At 38.9% G+C, this 16,130-nt stretch overlaps 1 protein-coding gene across 1 annotated transcript in view; it reads left to right on the top strand.

Annotated features, from left to right (window-relative positions):
* Window positions 1-16,130, top strand: part of LRIG3 (leucine-rich repeats and immunoglobulin-like domains 3) — a 74,986-nt gene that overhangs the window by 12,077 nt on the left and 46,779 nt on the right. The window contains exon 4 of the mRNA XM_010006309.1: window positions 4,145-4,316. Coding sequence (XP_010004611.1) covers window positions 4,145-4,316 — 172 coding nt within the window. The remainder of the gene's footprint in view (window positions 1-4,144; window positions 4,317-16,130) is intronic.

The raw sequence follows: 16,130 nt of genomic DNA, 5'->3' as shown, positions 1-16,130 counted from the left end.
CAGGAATGCTGTATCAGTATCATATTTATATCTATGAAAAATCATTCAGAGTATAGCAATCAACAGAACAGGGAGATCAATAAGAAATCTTTTCATTATTAGAAGTTACAGAAATTACAAGGTAGCAATGGATTAGTACTCCGTTTTCTAGGAAGTGTGCTGAAAGGAAGGCAAAAGTTAAGTCACAGGAAAAAATTATCTGTGATGCTTATAAAGTCTGTCAACTGGTTGCTCTGATTGTGTTGAGACCACTAACACCACCAAGAGTTTCTTATTCTCTTTTTGCACATCCCTGTAACAATTTCCATTTTTGTGCACTGATTCTCAGCTTACACACAAATCCAAGCAGACAGAGACTCTCTTTTTGATCTTTGAAAGATGTGTAGCAAACCTGACTTGTTGAGACAACAGGTCTCCATGCCCTGAGGTAGAACACAAATCAGTCAGTGTCAATTGGGAACTTAAGCACAAATTATCATCTAATAGGTGCTTTGAAAGCAAATGAAGACAGAGTTGAAAGACATCCTAGAATGTCACAGTAGTTATCAAATATATAAAAAGGGATCTCGGAAAAGAATGCATCAAAGAACAATGTTTTTGTTTCACACTCTAGCAGAAGAATGAATAACAGAACAAAAAAGCAGTAAATGATAGGAGACAATAATGATTCAGAGATAGGCCAGCTAGTCAGGTCAGCAGATCTGGGTACAGCCCTTGGGGAACAGGAAGAAGGCAAAAGCCTGAGCTGCACTGGAACAGAGAATGTGGAAGAACATCTGCACACTGCTGATGTCTGGCCCCAGCAAGTCAAGAAAGGCTTTCACAGAGAACACAGAGTAGATACTAAGGGGACTCAAATGCAGGGATATGGCCTGGAACTGGTCATTGGTTGCTTTTTAAGCTGTGGAGAGAGGTTCCCTCGAATGGCAAAGATGTTCAAGAAGAATATGTTGAGCTTGTACTATCTCAGTGGGGATAATCATAAACAGTATGCAATGAGGACTCTTTATATTTTCTTTGAAAAAGAATCAGTATTATTATGTGTGTTCTCCAGAAATAGCATCTTGTATACACCTCCAACCCAGACCTTATACTCTGCATTAAGAGGGCTTTTCTCTGGATCTCACTGTAAAATTTGCAACATAGTTCTCATGGTCACATTGGAGTCAGCTAGCACTTTTCCTTCTTAATCCAGAGGTGAAAACAAGTTGTGTGAAGGCATCCCTTATTAAAACAGATTGATTTTTTTGTAACGTATACATTAGGTTTTACATTACATTGAGGCAGATTTACAGCAATCAAGTGAGGAAATCAATGAAAGGAGAGCTGACAGGAGAAATTGTTAAGAAAGTAATCACAAGATTTTCAGATGTTAGCTGCAGATGTTTGTCTACAAGTAACTACACTCTTTAAGACTATCTGAATCCTTACTTGGCAAAATAAGTAACTGTTCTTAGCATGCAGCTCCAGGCACTTTGCAATGGGCACTAGGAACTCTAGAAACTAAAAACTAGGCAGAATTTTGATAACAAGTAGCCTTGGGATTAGGAATGTAGTTTTAATTTATGGCACCTAACTGCTTCTGTGGGCCTAAGTCACTTATTCAAAGCTGTATTTGAAGTCATTGGCAGAGTTGAAAACTGAGTTTTGACTTATATACTAGAGCTCAGTGCTAAGGCCATTCTTATGTGACTGAATGGAAACTGAATTACCAGGTTTGTAATTTAGAAAACATATGTGGAACAGTGTTCTTGCTTATCTTCAAGCAGGGATAAACTCTGTCTTTTTTTCTGAGAGTGACTTTGTTCTATACAACACTGTTAAGTATATGCTTTTTTTTTTTTTTTAGGTTTCTGGGAGACAGAAAGAGAGGAAAGCAGAAAAGGAGGGTGGAGAGAGGAAGAGAGAAGAGGAGAACTTCAGTAGTTCCCTTTCAAAATTATATTGCAAATACAGATTTTAGTTTTGTGAACATAAAATTTTGATCAGCTTGTAACGTTTGTTTTGGCTAAGACAATCTTCTGCTTATGTAAAGGACAGAACTGAGACCTGCTGCATCTGTCTACAGATATCTATAGGCTCTCCATGACCTTATGGCTCTTCACTCTGTGGAAGCTCCTGCCTCTGGATAAGACCAAGTTTTAAGAGATGGAAAGCAGGAGAGGCAGCCACATGATCTTTCCCTGCTGACCCCACATATTTCTAGTTGGAAATCCAAGGAAGAGTTAATGCCGGCCTCAAAGCCTGAGGCACAGATGACTTTGCTTTCACTCTACCTGGCTGCAACCCAGAGCTTCTGGGGGTCTTAGCATGTGGAAGCCACCTTGTGTAGCCGTACTGCAGGGACTAAACTTGGCACAGTGAAAAACAACCTCTAAACCAGACCCTTGCTTTCCTCATTCCTGTGAATCAAAGAATCACTAAATACCTATCCACATTTAAAGAGAAACAAAGCATAACCTTCTGTTGTTATTGAAATTTGACAGAATTATTTCAGAAATTAACTTACACCTCCACAGGCTACATGATTCCCAGAGAGCACCATCAGTCATTGCACTGAAATACCTGATTCATTATACACAAGTATGAGGTAATTACTACATATTTATTACTTATTATTTTATCATGTGTTTATTTTGGAGAGGCAACAGACTATCTGTAATTAGGTTTGCATCCATTACAAAGCCTTTTTTAATGCTGTTTTATACCTTTGACTTGCTTTGGCTTGAAAATTGCCACATTTATTCTGCAAGTCATGAGGAATGGGTCTTGTTTACTTTGAAAAAAATATGACCTAGTGCTTCAGTTACTGAATTTCAACTCATGAATAGCAAAGGAAGTTATTTTTCTCACTTATTTCATTAAGAAGGTAAAAGTATGTTTGATGGAGGAATTACATCTATTTTGTTCAGCTTTGAAATCACTGGCCCAAAAGCACATGGGCCTTCATCCTGCCTTGATTCAAAAAGTCTGAGCATTCACAAAGCCTGCATGAAGCAAATGAGCATCTGCCTATTAGCAATCCATCCTCCAGATTTAGGGTTTTATGATCTGTTTTCCATTTGTTTCCCAGACATCAGTTTCTTGTCAGATCAACAGGATATTTGGTAATGAAACAAGGAAATAAACTACCTTTACTTTGAATTGCAGCACTGCAAGTTCCTATTGTTGCATTTGCATCGGAGTTGGATTTTTACAGAATATTCTATTGCCAAAAGTTTGCATGCTCTTTTCTCATTATTTAAATGCAAAACCTTGTTCCCCTAAACAAGTTTTAGTGGTAGAATGGTGGAAAGTAAAATATTTTGTTAATACATTCCTTGGCAATTTCTGACCAGCACGAGTGAGAGGATTGTTTTTAATAAGAATTATCTTTTCCCTCCATAACTCTTATTTTCCCTTTAAATTTATCAGGGTTAAGCCTTTCCAGTTCTCAAGTGCAACTGGTTTTATTATGCCTCCCTTCAGTACGCAAATGCAGCTGATTTGATTTCATTTTGCTCTATTCCTTAAAAAGAAAAAAGGTTTTTACAAGTTTACAGTTTTCGAAAATCTTAACAGTGACAAGCATCCCGTAGACTTATTTTATTTTGCTGAATCTAATTTCCTCGTTCTACTTCCTATCAATATTTCCTAGTCATGCTAAATTGATTTAAAATTGAATGAACATCTAAAGAGAAGTGTTAAAACGTCTTTTTTTCTTTTTTCCTTAGGCAGTAAACATCTTGAGACTTCGAAACAGGTCTCTCATTCCCTTAGTTAAAACACATGTTTATTACCTTTCTCAGCTGTAAAAGGTGCAAACATTTTGCCATACTGAAAGCTCAGATGAATAAACAGACTCGAAGCCGCCAGTGATGGTCTGAAAAAGTAATTACCAAGGGAATTTCTAGAAGGATTAGTGTCCTTTAATATGATGATTAATCAGCTTCTAAATAAGACTCGTGAGTCTTTCCAAGTAAAGGGAATGCCTCTACTTGCTGGTATATGGTACCGGTATTTGAAAAATCAAAAGTGATTAGTGCCTGAGGTGCGTACAATTGTATAAATATAAGTATTTTCAGAAAGGAAAAAGTGCTGAATTAACTGTCCACTCGTGGTGTCTGGCTGAACGCTTTATTCAGGGGGTTTCTAATTCTCCCAGGAACAAATAAACATCCCACGGAGGTCATCGAGCGGGAGCGCAGCCGGAGCCCGTCGCCCCCCACACCCCTCCGGGAGATGGAAGCGACTCTGAACCCGCTCCGTGCCCCCCGGAACCACAAGGCACCCAGGGCGTTCATTCAGCATCCCAAATTGCTTCGCACTTCGCCAAAGTAAGTGCTAATAGGCCTGCTCTTTCAAAGCTCTAATTAGTACTGTGCATTGGAAATGGCTCCTGAAAGCTGCTTCTGATCCCTCAGCCGAAGGCTATCTCAAAAAGCGAATAAATAGCAGATAAATACCTTTTTAAAAGCCCGGTTATAATTTGTATCCAACGATTTTTTTTTTTTTTCCCCCAAGTAAATATAATTATTTGCTAAGGCTTCTTAACTTTTAAGTGGCTTGTCACACCCACGAATTTATAATGAATTATTTAATGAAAGAAAAATGTCAAATGTCCTGTTGGGTGAAACAGGATCGAGTCTTTTGTCTGTGCTGGGTGGTAAACTCAGAGGTGTATTCCCCTGATCTTTAACTTGTACACCTACTTTAGTGTTATATTTTCTTTTTGCCTTCTAACTATTCTCCTTTCTTGCAATCTAAATGTAGAGTACGACTCACTATATCTATTGATTGAACTTATCGTACAATCAATCTCCTTCAGAAAATACACCCACAGCTTTTATGCCTCTGTGTGACTTACGACGTGGGAGCAGTCTGGTGGAATTAAGAGACCATTCACACTTCTAAAATGAAGCATGTGTATAAGTGTTTGCAGAACGGAGGCCTAAATTACCTCTTGTCTCAATTTCTAATATCTCCAGGTTGCATTCATAATTTGCTCCCCTGTGTTTACAGTCATTATACATAAACTCCTTTTTGACCACGAATGAAAACAACAAATACATGCCCTGACATTCTGCAGGACATTTCTCTCAAGGGTCCTTACAGACGCTTTGTAGGTCGTTCCTAAAGTTTCCAGCTGAAAATCTGATCTGTGACAGATCAATTAAGAAACAAAACAAAACAAAAAACCCCAAGAAAACCAAACAAACAAATGCCCAAATACCCCCAAAATAATTATAACACCCCCCCCCCTCCGCCCCTCAAACAAATAAAACAAATTCCATGGGATATTGAGTGCCTCTTTCCAGCTCATAGAATGGACCAAATATATTCCCAGAGTAATTCACCAAACCCATGGCAACTGTAGGGCTGTATTTAAGGTCACTGATAGACACTACAAGACAGAGCTTGTTCTATTAACCATGGGACAGAACTGCATCTTTCCAATGGGCAGAAATGCCCAGCCCTTTCTTTCTTGGGGAGAAATGCCAACCTCTTTAAAGCCTTGGAATAAAACTCCCATTAGCTTCAGCAGTACCTCCGTTATTTAATGCTTATTTACTGCATATGTGGCAATTACACGTATTCCAAGTCTAGCATCAAAGAGACTCAAAATTGCAGTTGTACTTGGTGAGTTTGAATGACTGAAGCAAAGGTTCCTTATTTGGGAACTTCTAACGCCCTCAGCAGAGCTGATCTTTTTATCAGCACTGCAAGTTACAGAAACCTGTGGGGTGCAGCAGGATTTGCAGGTTTTCCTGCCAGGCTGTTGAGCCTGAGGCTGCCATAGATATTCTTAGTTGAAAGCTGCACTAGCTGTGCTTGGAACCTACTGGACTCCTCCTAACAAAAACCCATGCAGTACATTAAGTTAACTATCGAGTGCACAGAAAGTTAAAGTACATATAAAATATATTACATGAACAATAGAAAAATGGGGGTCTGAGCATTAACTGGATATAATTCAAATCAAGAAAGCAGGGTAAAATATGCATTAAAGAACTGAACATGCAAACTTTGTGGCTTTAGACAAGCTTCTATGGCACTAGAAATGGAAGAAGAACGTCATGTACAAGCACTGATGCATGCTGTCTGATTTGCTTTTAACTATTTTTCAATTTATACATTTTTTAATGGCAAAATGAATGTCTCTCAGGCTTATGAAAACGAACTTGTTTTTCTTGTACTGGAGGTTCCCTGATCGTCAATACCACACCCGTACATTACTGGAGTAAATGGAAGTGGACATTGGAGCCAGATCGGGTGTGAATGAATACCCAAGAGTATTCTGCCAAACTGGACAGCAGGATGTGTACTGCCACTTTAAGGTCTTATACTAGCTTTGTTTGAGCTACGGATAGATCCATTCTAATCTAGCATAAAGTTAAACCAGTGGTGGAAGACAACATTTGAGCCAGCAGTTTTGAGGACAAAGATATCTACGGAAAAAAAAAAGAAGCAATTAATGCATTTAAAGAAGCAGAGTAAGGGTTTTGAAGTTCAAGGGACTGTGATGTTTCCAATCTCAGACTCCTTGTCCAAAAGTTGGGTTTACCGCCTCATGAAATGAGATTCTTAAGGCCACAATACATTTGATATGTTGTTTTCAGTGGTAACAACAGCTGAAGGTGGACCTGGAACCCCTAATGTCTTGCCACTTGTTCCCTGTCCATATTATGGCACTTAGCATAATTTCTGGGGCCAAATGACAAACTAAGCAAATGAAAATAACCAGGTTAAAAATAACTCCAACAAAAAACATTTACTTGGCTTCCTGTAAAGCACCACAAGCAGCTGTGCTTACACTGTGGAAAGATTGGTAGGGGCAGGTCTGAGCAGGCAGCATGCTGGATGGGAAAATGTGAAGCCACCTCTGCTTGAGAAAATAGTATGAGGAACCATTCACAGGGATACCTGCACTGCACTCCCTTGTCCTCCTCGTTTGAGAAGTTGTCCATAGTTATGGAAACGTCCTCAGGCCACAGGTTTGAGGCTATTCAGGCACATCTGATTTGCTGAAGGAGTAATGCTAGAGACAGCTTTGGGATGGTCAAGATCACAGAACGTTTGCAGCTACAATGACTTTCACATCAACTGTAGTTAGGTCTACAGACATCTGTACACTTAGATCCTAGTTCATGCAGAGGTCCTGTCCAGGAAAGGTTCTCACCATCTACCCCACCAGGGTTTCCTTTTGTGTCCAAATCTTCTGAAATACATGCTAGACAGCTCTTCTGAATCAGACCTGTTTACAATAGTCTCTTACAGCTCTGGAGATCAGGTATTCCACTAAATAATTATGACAACAACAAAGGGTTGTTTGCATTTGCAAACCAGTCAGTAGGAGCTTCTTTGGTAGAATTATTCATTTGTGCAACCTACTCCAACATATTTTATAATTAAATATATGCTTAATTTACAAACATCTGTTTAAGAAAATAAATTAGGGAATGCAGTATTTGGAAAGCATCAGAACAAGTTTTAGAGATTTAAAATGCAAAAGAAGTCAGCCAGCTATGCTTTTTTTTTTTTTAAATCCTACCACTTCATTTTTAACTGTTGCCATTTTTTAGACAACAACATACATTCAGAAGTCATGTAAGAGATTATGGTTTTCTTCTTAACTCTGAATGCCCTTTCCGTGTTGATTTTATTTTAACATACTTTATGGTTTATTTCTTATGAGATGCAGCCATATATATGTGTAAAAAGCACATTTACTTTTAATTTGAGAGATTAATTTATATACAAACTGAAACACACACAGGACTAAGTTTCTTGGCTTGATCTCTTTTGATGTTATTTTTAAATTGTATTCTTTTACTAATAAGATCCAAGTCCAAGGATTTAACATCACCCCTGGAGAATTACAGTCTCTGAGGAACACATTGCTCACAGCTGTGGTGAAATAACCATCACTGAAAATTTCAGCACTTTTAATTCCATCTCAGTGACATCAGTGGGATAAATGAAATATTATTCACATGTGGTACTCAGTGAATGTGTGTATAATTTTATCAAAACTTTATGAAAGCATTTTGTGTTTACCATTAGCAGATTTTTTTCACAAAAAATCAAAATGAGAAATATTAGTGTAGATAATGTGGTGCATTAGTGGTGGATTTTTAAAATGATTATTAAAATAAATGCAATTTTCTCAAAGTTTAAAGCCATCAGTAAACCTCTTCCTATTTACTTTAGTTTCTACACCCAGCTATGTTTTTTTTTTTTTTAAATCCTACCACTTCATTTTTAACTGTTGCCATTTTTTAGACAACAACATACATTCAGAAGTCATGTAAGAGATTATGGTTTTCTTCTTAACTCTGAATGCCCTTTCCGTGTTGATTTTATTTTAACATACTTTATGGTTTATTTCTTATGAGATGCAGCCATATATATGTGTAAAAAGCACATTTACTTTTAATTTGAGAGATTAATTTATATACAAACTGAAACACACACAGGACTAAGTTTCTTGGCTTGATCTCTTTTGATGTTATTTTTAAATTGTATTCTTTTACTAATAAGATCCAAGTCCAAGGATTTAACATCACCCCTGGAGAATTACAGTCTCTGAGGAACACATTGCTCACAGCTGTGGTGAAATAACCATCACTGAAAATTTCAGCACTTTTAATTCCATCTCAGTGACATCAGTGGGATAAATGAAATATTATTCACATGTGGTACTCAGTGAATGTGTGTATAATTTTATCAAAACTTTATGAAAGCATTTTGTGTTTACCATTAGCAGATTTTTTTCACAAAAAATCAAAATGAGAAATATTAGTGTAGATAATGTGGTGCATTAGTGGTGGATTTTTAAAATGATTATTAAAATAAATGCAATTTTCTCAAAGTTTAAAGCCATCAGTAAACCTCTTCCTATTTACTTTAGTTTCTACTTTTTGTTTCACAAAATTGCAAAATTTGTGCTAGAGAAGTCACTTAGCCAACCTTATGAAGACTTTTCCAATTATAAATCTCTCAAAGGATAACTCAATTATCAGGTGTCTGCAATTCAATGGAAGCCAGGGTTTCTTAATCACTGTTTTCAGACTTGTGCCCAACTTCATCTCATGGTAGTACCACTTCGATTTTGACACTGTCCATATGGGCCAAGACACCTAATAGTATTGTGGCACTGTGTCTTAACCACCTAGGATGTGGTGGGATGCTGACACCATTGTTGTTTTCTCTCTAGAAGGCTGCTTTTTCTACTGCTAAGGTCAGCGCAGTCCAAAGCTATTTGCCACGTAGCACTGCTAAAGCATCATACCTTTTTATCCTATTTATTTCCTCCACGTAAGCTGCAACAGCAATAGAGAACACAGCTGCAAGGAGAGTCCCTAAAGCAGAAGTTTCTTGTGTGGAGATGACAGCACACAATCAGAAAAACATTTCAAGATTCAACATGTGCAACTCTCTGTACTGCTAAATATTTCCTTTGATACATTAGAGAGTTCAGAGGGGCCAGAGAAAGGGAGCATTGACTGAGAGATGACGAGGCTGCAAACCTGGGAGGGAAAAAGAACAAAGGAAAAACCTTCACAATGGACAACACTCATGGAAGTGTGTGCTGATGTTTTCTTAGCTTACCCGAGCAGAAGACCCACTTGAGAAAGTCACTGAGAGCCAAGAGAACTGCCATGGCCATTAGGAAATGGACAAACCTCAGTATCCTAGTGTTAGCTTGCAGCTAACAGAACTATTTGGAAGGTGACATCTGCATTTCAGAGGCTTCCCAAAACATGTTGCCTGAATTTGAGAGATATAAAAGAGGCCATTGAAAGTTTTGCTTGTGTAAGATTCCAAGTAAGTCCCAGAGCCATGAACAGGATTCAGACCAGAATCCCTTGCTGTTTCTCCCAATTCCATATGAACAAGACCAATACCAGTGATTGCAGACCATGGTTCACTGATCTGGCCAGCTGCTGCACAGTGCTGGTGTTTGCTGCAACTCCCGCTGGGCTGTAGCTGGCGCCCAGCCCATCCAAATCAGCAGGCTGTGTTTGCTGCTGTCTGATCCAGCCCGCTCTTTGATGCTCTGGCTCAGAAAGTCTAACTTTATTGGCAAACATGGCTATTGCAAGTAACCACTTGAGCAGCTGTGGAAGTGGTGCAACGTGTGTTCGGCCAACTTCTTACCAGGACAACACTTGCTTATTATGTTTCATATAATAATTGGGAAAGCAACAGGCAGCAAGAGAGCAAGAAGGTGGGAGTAAGTCCAGACAACACTACAGTCTGCTATGACTCCCTGGTTTCTGAATGATGGCAAGTGGATAGCTTTGTGCAAAACCTCATGTGCTGTTTGCTGTGCTGCAACACTGGGTATTCACCTTGTGGGAGCTGTAAACTGTGTCCTCCCGAGCCTGTTACAAGGTTTCCGTAGCCCTCTCCTCCCCATTTCATTCCTCTCCACTCCTTTTGTATCTGACCCCCAAACGGGACACTGTACCTCAGCTGAACCCTCAAGAGAATATTAGTTTTTTCTCTCACATAGAAAACTCTCACTGATATACCCCAAAATGTCATCAGGGGCACAAAGACGCTTCATTGTTGACACATATTTATTTAGTTTGCAATGCACTACAAGGTCTTCTTCCACAGGGTCTTTGTTTTGTATTTATGCATGATACTTCACTTAAGCACAGCACCCACCCTTGGTTTAGCTAAATCTTGTAAGAGTTAATCTGTTAATAAATCCTTAATACAAACTATTACATCAGCAAACAACATAGCAAACTATTACATGGGTAAAATTAAATTAAAACTAAAATTCTTGTTTGTAAGAATTTTTGCTTATTACTGTGACATTTAAAGTGCCTATAGTTGAAAAAGCTTGAGAAATATGTATGTGTATTTTCCTATTTAGCTATTGAATGTGTATGTTCGAAGGCATAGGGTGGGGATCATCTAAAAATCCAGGGTCTAGTCTAAACTAGTCATAAGGCTCTATCTAGTCAATGTAAAGGGGGAAAAAACCTCCAGAGGCTGATTCATTTCAAATGCCTTGATTGCTTATGTTAGAAAGGTAGTAATCACTCCCTGGTCATGTCTTTCTCCACTGACTACAGAAAAAGCCAAGACAACTGCTTTAGAATAGATACTAAACTTTCAAATTGCTAAAATTACACAAGATGAGTCCCAGCTGCAGCTTGTTCCCCCCCTGGAACAGAAAATCAGACTTGGATTCTTCAAAGATTTAGACCCCAAGTCCCATTGACTTCTCACTATGAAATTCTGTTAGCCATTGACTTCAATGAGAGTTACATATCTAAATGTGAATACATAACATCAGGGGCCTCAAAACACTGACAAAAGTCTTACCAAATCTGCCCATGACAATTTAAGCAGGTACAGCCTTTGAACACCCATGCTTCTCCTCTGTTGGAAATTCCTATCCCTGTTGCAGAAGGGAACACATGTTCATGCTTCAAGACCAGTAGCTCCCCAATCCAAGGAAGGGGATGGGGGCAGAACTGGAGACATCACTGTGTCCTGGTTTGAGCCAGGACATTGAGCTTCATCCTGGCTCAAACCAGGACACACTGTCTGGAAGAACCAGAGACAGATTCAACGGAGCATCTCTTTCAGATTTCCTTTTTGGCCACCTGTTCTTTCTTACCGCAAAACGTTTACTTATTTTATAAGATTATTTTAAAACCCCCAACAAACTAAAACAACCAGTAGAACAGACCTGGCAGGTGTTTTATTACAGTAGCACCATCCTGAAATTACATCTACTTATTTTTATTCAAATTAACAACATTTCAACTTGAGTGTTCCTTAATGACATAAAACTAACTCTCCTTTTTTCCTCTTTGAAGTTACATCATTGTAGATGTTGATTGTTTAATTGTCCTTCCAATCACGCACTTAACTTCCCACTTAGCCCCATGCAGGACATGACTTGAAGACATTAGCAATCGTCACTAATGTGGATTGCCTTAGGATGTTTAAGTTTATTTGTAATGGAGACAAACATTCACTGTTTGGATGAATTCTATAAAAGCTGAACAGTTTTTGCCCTAGGCAAAGTTTTCAGAAAGAGTTCATATAGGTTTTCTTGTTGCAATCAGAGTACTCAAATTATGTGTAATTTGGTTTTCATGGTTTCAGTGTTGGATCACATGAAATCAAGTATAATTACTACCAAAAATACATTTCTGTATGCACCTTGGGATACTCACCATGGACTTTCAACACAATAGTAGGAAATTCACAAGTAGTAGGAAATTATTTAAGAACACATTACTGTGTTCCTCAAATGCAAGTGCAATTGTAATACTTAATCACAGGAATTGAAATTAATTATTATGAAGTCTTAATGCCACTACAAACTAAAAGCAGCATCAATTGCTATGCCCAACAGGCAGAAGGAGAATGGGAAAACTCTGCATTTGCAGTAATTTCCATTAAAATGATTCCATGATATTGGATGAGATTCCTGTTTACACAGATGAAGGGAAGAAGAGTCTTCTGCATCCCATAGGGAGCTTTTGTGGGACTCCACTAACTTCCAGACAGGTGCCTGAGGCAAAATCTTCTATTGCCTACTGCAGTGTACGCAAGCACAAAAAGCATATCCTGCTTCAGTTTTTTTTTTTTAAGCAAGATGGGTCTCACTGGTTCATCTCTCTCCAGCTTTAGCTTCAAAAAAGTTTTGTTTGCCTTAAATTTCTTTTTAATGGATTAAATTGGGGAACCTGCAGTAGAGTGATGATCTTGAGAGGATGAACTCTTCATTTCCTTCTCCCAGATACTCCTAAATGTCTTCTTTGACTAGAAATAAGATGGAACTTGGAAGGTTTAGGAATAGACAGGACATTAATTCTGCAAGTACTTATATACGGACGTTTACTGGTAGGAAAGTGGATAGATTTCTATCTCACTCTATCAGAACAGAGATGTGTCAGGAACACTACACAAATCACTTTATTTACCCAGGAAAAGCAGAAAATCCAAAATTAATACTAGACACAGATTTGGATTCTGTGGTGATCCAGGAGTACATGGGTAGACTCTTCATTCTGATTATAGCCTTAATGGACATAATAATTTAGTAGATGTAACTGTTCACTCCTATTGACCTTCTGGCATAAATCCTGCAGGTTTAGCTATAAATAACTACATAAAATTGTATGGAATTGTCTCTGGTAGTGAATTGAGATTAATCAAACTGTTACAAGTTATTAATTTTATAAAAGATGGTCTAATTGAACTCGTAACAGAAAATGTACAGTATATTAATTTGGTTTTGCTTAATTTAGCAACAGGAAAATTACTTTTAGAAATCGCTAAAACCAGTCTGATTTGAGGTTGACCTTTTCTGGAGGTAGATTACTTGAAAGCAGTCCCTGATTTCAATGCATTTATGCTATGTAAAAAAAATCATACTTAGACAGCTTCTGGGTGTGTTTTTCGCCTGAAGTGAATGCATATTTTAAACAGCATCTGTTTGGACTTGAATCTGTAAACCCATGTTTATCTGATTTAAGATAATCAGGGACTGAAAAAGACACCATGAGAGCCAACCCATAACATCCCAATGAAGGGTCTACAGTTCACTATGCAACCTCCTTTTCTCCACTCCCAACTCACCTAGACTGCTATGCTCGGTCATTTTGTGAAGGAAACTAATACCATAAACCAAGCAGAGAGCTTGAGGGTCTAGTTTGACAGGAACTTTTCTCTGCAGCCATGCTTCTCCCTCCTCAACATCATCCCCTCAGGCTGACTCATATTCAGGCTGCCATGGAAAGGGCTTGTCTTTGCTCAACCACCATGAAGAAGCCCTCTTCCTTGTGCAGCTACATGGAAAATTTTGTGAGGGAATTATTCCAACACAGAACTAAAGGGGTTTTGTGTTATTATTTTTGATGGGGTTTCAGTCAAATAAGTCCCTTAATCTTGTTGAATATGCATTTACACTAATGCAGATGCCAAGCAAGATTCGGCAGAAATCCCTTGCTGTGTGTGGAGATAACACAGTAGAGGAACTTGATGCCCCTCATTTTGATGTAAGCTTACTTAGTGCAGATACAGTCCAGCCAAACCTGTGAAAGAGACATATTTGCCAAAGTACAATCATGGTGTGCTCTCAACCTAAAACTAATGATGAAGAGACCTGTGGGCTTGGGGGCTGCCAGTTCATTTCAGGCGCAGAATCATTCCCTGAGAGAGCAAATCTCCCTGTGGGAAAACTTTCTATCATGGGCTCTCAAGTACAGCATATAAGCATTTTAGAATCCATAATACAATCAGTTTTTTTATCAGTATTATGAGAAAAGAAGCTGCAAAAACAAATGGATTAATATTCTGAATTGATTTACCTTGTTTAATTTAAAACAGCTTCATGTATTAGCACTAAATATGCATTAGGTTTTTGTAAGGACACAGCATTCTGTGACTGCATGAGTGGTTTTCAAAATTACAAAATCAAGTTCTTGCCCTTCTCAACATTTTAATATTTTTCCTGCTTTCTTTTCTCAGATTCTCTCTTGTGCCATAGTTCACACATGCATTATGTATATTATGGACTGTTATGTCAAAATAAGTTCACAATGCTTTGTTTTTACTTTTTCTTTCCCTTGGATGTTAAAACCGACAGGTTAACGACTCCGCAGCCACTTGCCAGTGAATCACTGTCCTTGCCAACACTCAGGATAAGGTACATTCACTTTTCCCCCCTTTGCTATGCACTTTGGGAACTGGAGTACAAGGCTTAGTTAATTTAAATCCATTTTAATTTTAGTAAAGTGCTCAGTAATTCTCTGGAGCAACATAAATGGGAAGGTCTTCCTCTTGAATATGTGATTACTTTGCAAAAGTAGAAAGTACAGCGTATTTTACCTAAATGTGAACAAAACACTTTTAAATATCTTGGTGTGATGGTGTGAAACAACTGGACAAATAGAACAAATGCTGGCTCCTTTGAAACTGTAGGAAGCTTTACCAGTGACTTCAATAGGCACAGGTGCAGGCCAATGATGGATAGCATTGAAAATTCGAATTTGGCAGAGGCCTACAGGCTATTTAGAACAGCTCTGTGATTCACAGGCTTTGTTAGTCTAATGCCAACCTAACATTTTTAAAAGGAAGCAAAAGTCTGAAAAGAAGTGAACTATGACTGATCAATGCTGCCAAGAAAGTTTTGATTTACAAGATATAAATGAGAGTAACTTGAAAATATATACTAATTAATTTTTATACCGTATTTAGTTTGTTTGCTTTTATGTGTAGAAAAAATGCATGTTCCTGCAGTGTGTGTTTACCAGCAGTAACCTTCTTATGGAACATGGTTGGTCAGTGGAGCACAAGGTGACAAAACAGCACAGGGCTGCACATCCATGCACCTGAAACAGGCCTGTTGACAGTGACACACGAATATTTGTCGTTACTCAGGGCTTGCCTGCTTGGCTTGCAAATTCATGATTCCTGGCTTAGAATAAAAGTGTTTCATTTCTTCAATTTAATGTGTCCTGAGATACACATGGGAATGGTAAAAAGAGGGATAAAGTTTCAACCTCACAAATTGTGATATTGGAGCTGTCAGGTTTTTGAGGCTCCAGGTGCCCAATGATGTCTCAGATGTCTACAATCTTCCAAGTGAAATACATAAAGATGGAAGAGAAAGCACAGTGTCCGTGAGCTGTTTTGACATCTGCTGCTGCCGAGCAGAGGTGTGTGAAGCCTGTATTAATTGAATCCATCACAGGGTCCGTGTGTACATATGGAACCCGAACAATAGGTATTTACTTAAATTACATAGATTACCTCAGAGATGTGGAATCTGTACGCCCTGCCCACTTCCCTGAACCTCTGGAGCTGGGATCCTGTGGGGAACGTAATGGGCTTAATTACGGTGTCTGGACTAGCCGCGCAGGACCCGGAAGGCAGGAGTTAACCTTACCTCACCTTTTACATGCCAGTGACCCCAGGCTTGGCTGGGAATCTGTTGGGGCCTCTGGAGCAGCTTCTGGATTGCCCCGACTCGCTCTAAGCGGCGAAGGGAAATCCCGCACGGGAAGCACCGGGGCGCCCTCGCCTTCGCGCCTCAGCCCGGGCTCGGGAGGCCACGCTGAGGGCCCGTCGCTCTGGGCACGTCGGGCCCCCTCCCGCCCCCGGAGAGA

The sequence above is a fragment of the Chaetura pelagica genome, unplaced genomic scaffold, assembly GCF_000747805.2.
Source record: "Chaetura pelagica isolate M959 unplaced genomic scaffold, ChaPel_1.0 scaffold108, whole genome shotgun sequence".
In the NCBI taxonomy this organism is placed as follows: domain Eukaryota; kingdom Metazoa; phylum Chordata; class Aves; order Apodiformes; family Apodidae; genus Chaetura; species Chaetura pelagica.
This window is presented reverse-complemented; position numbering and strand designations above follow the sequence as displayed.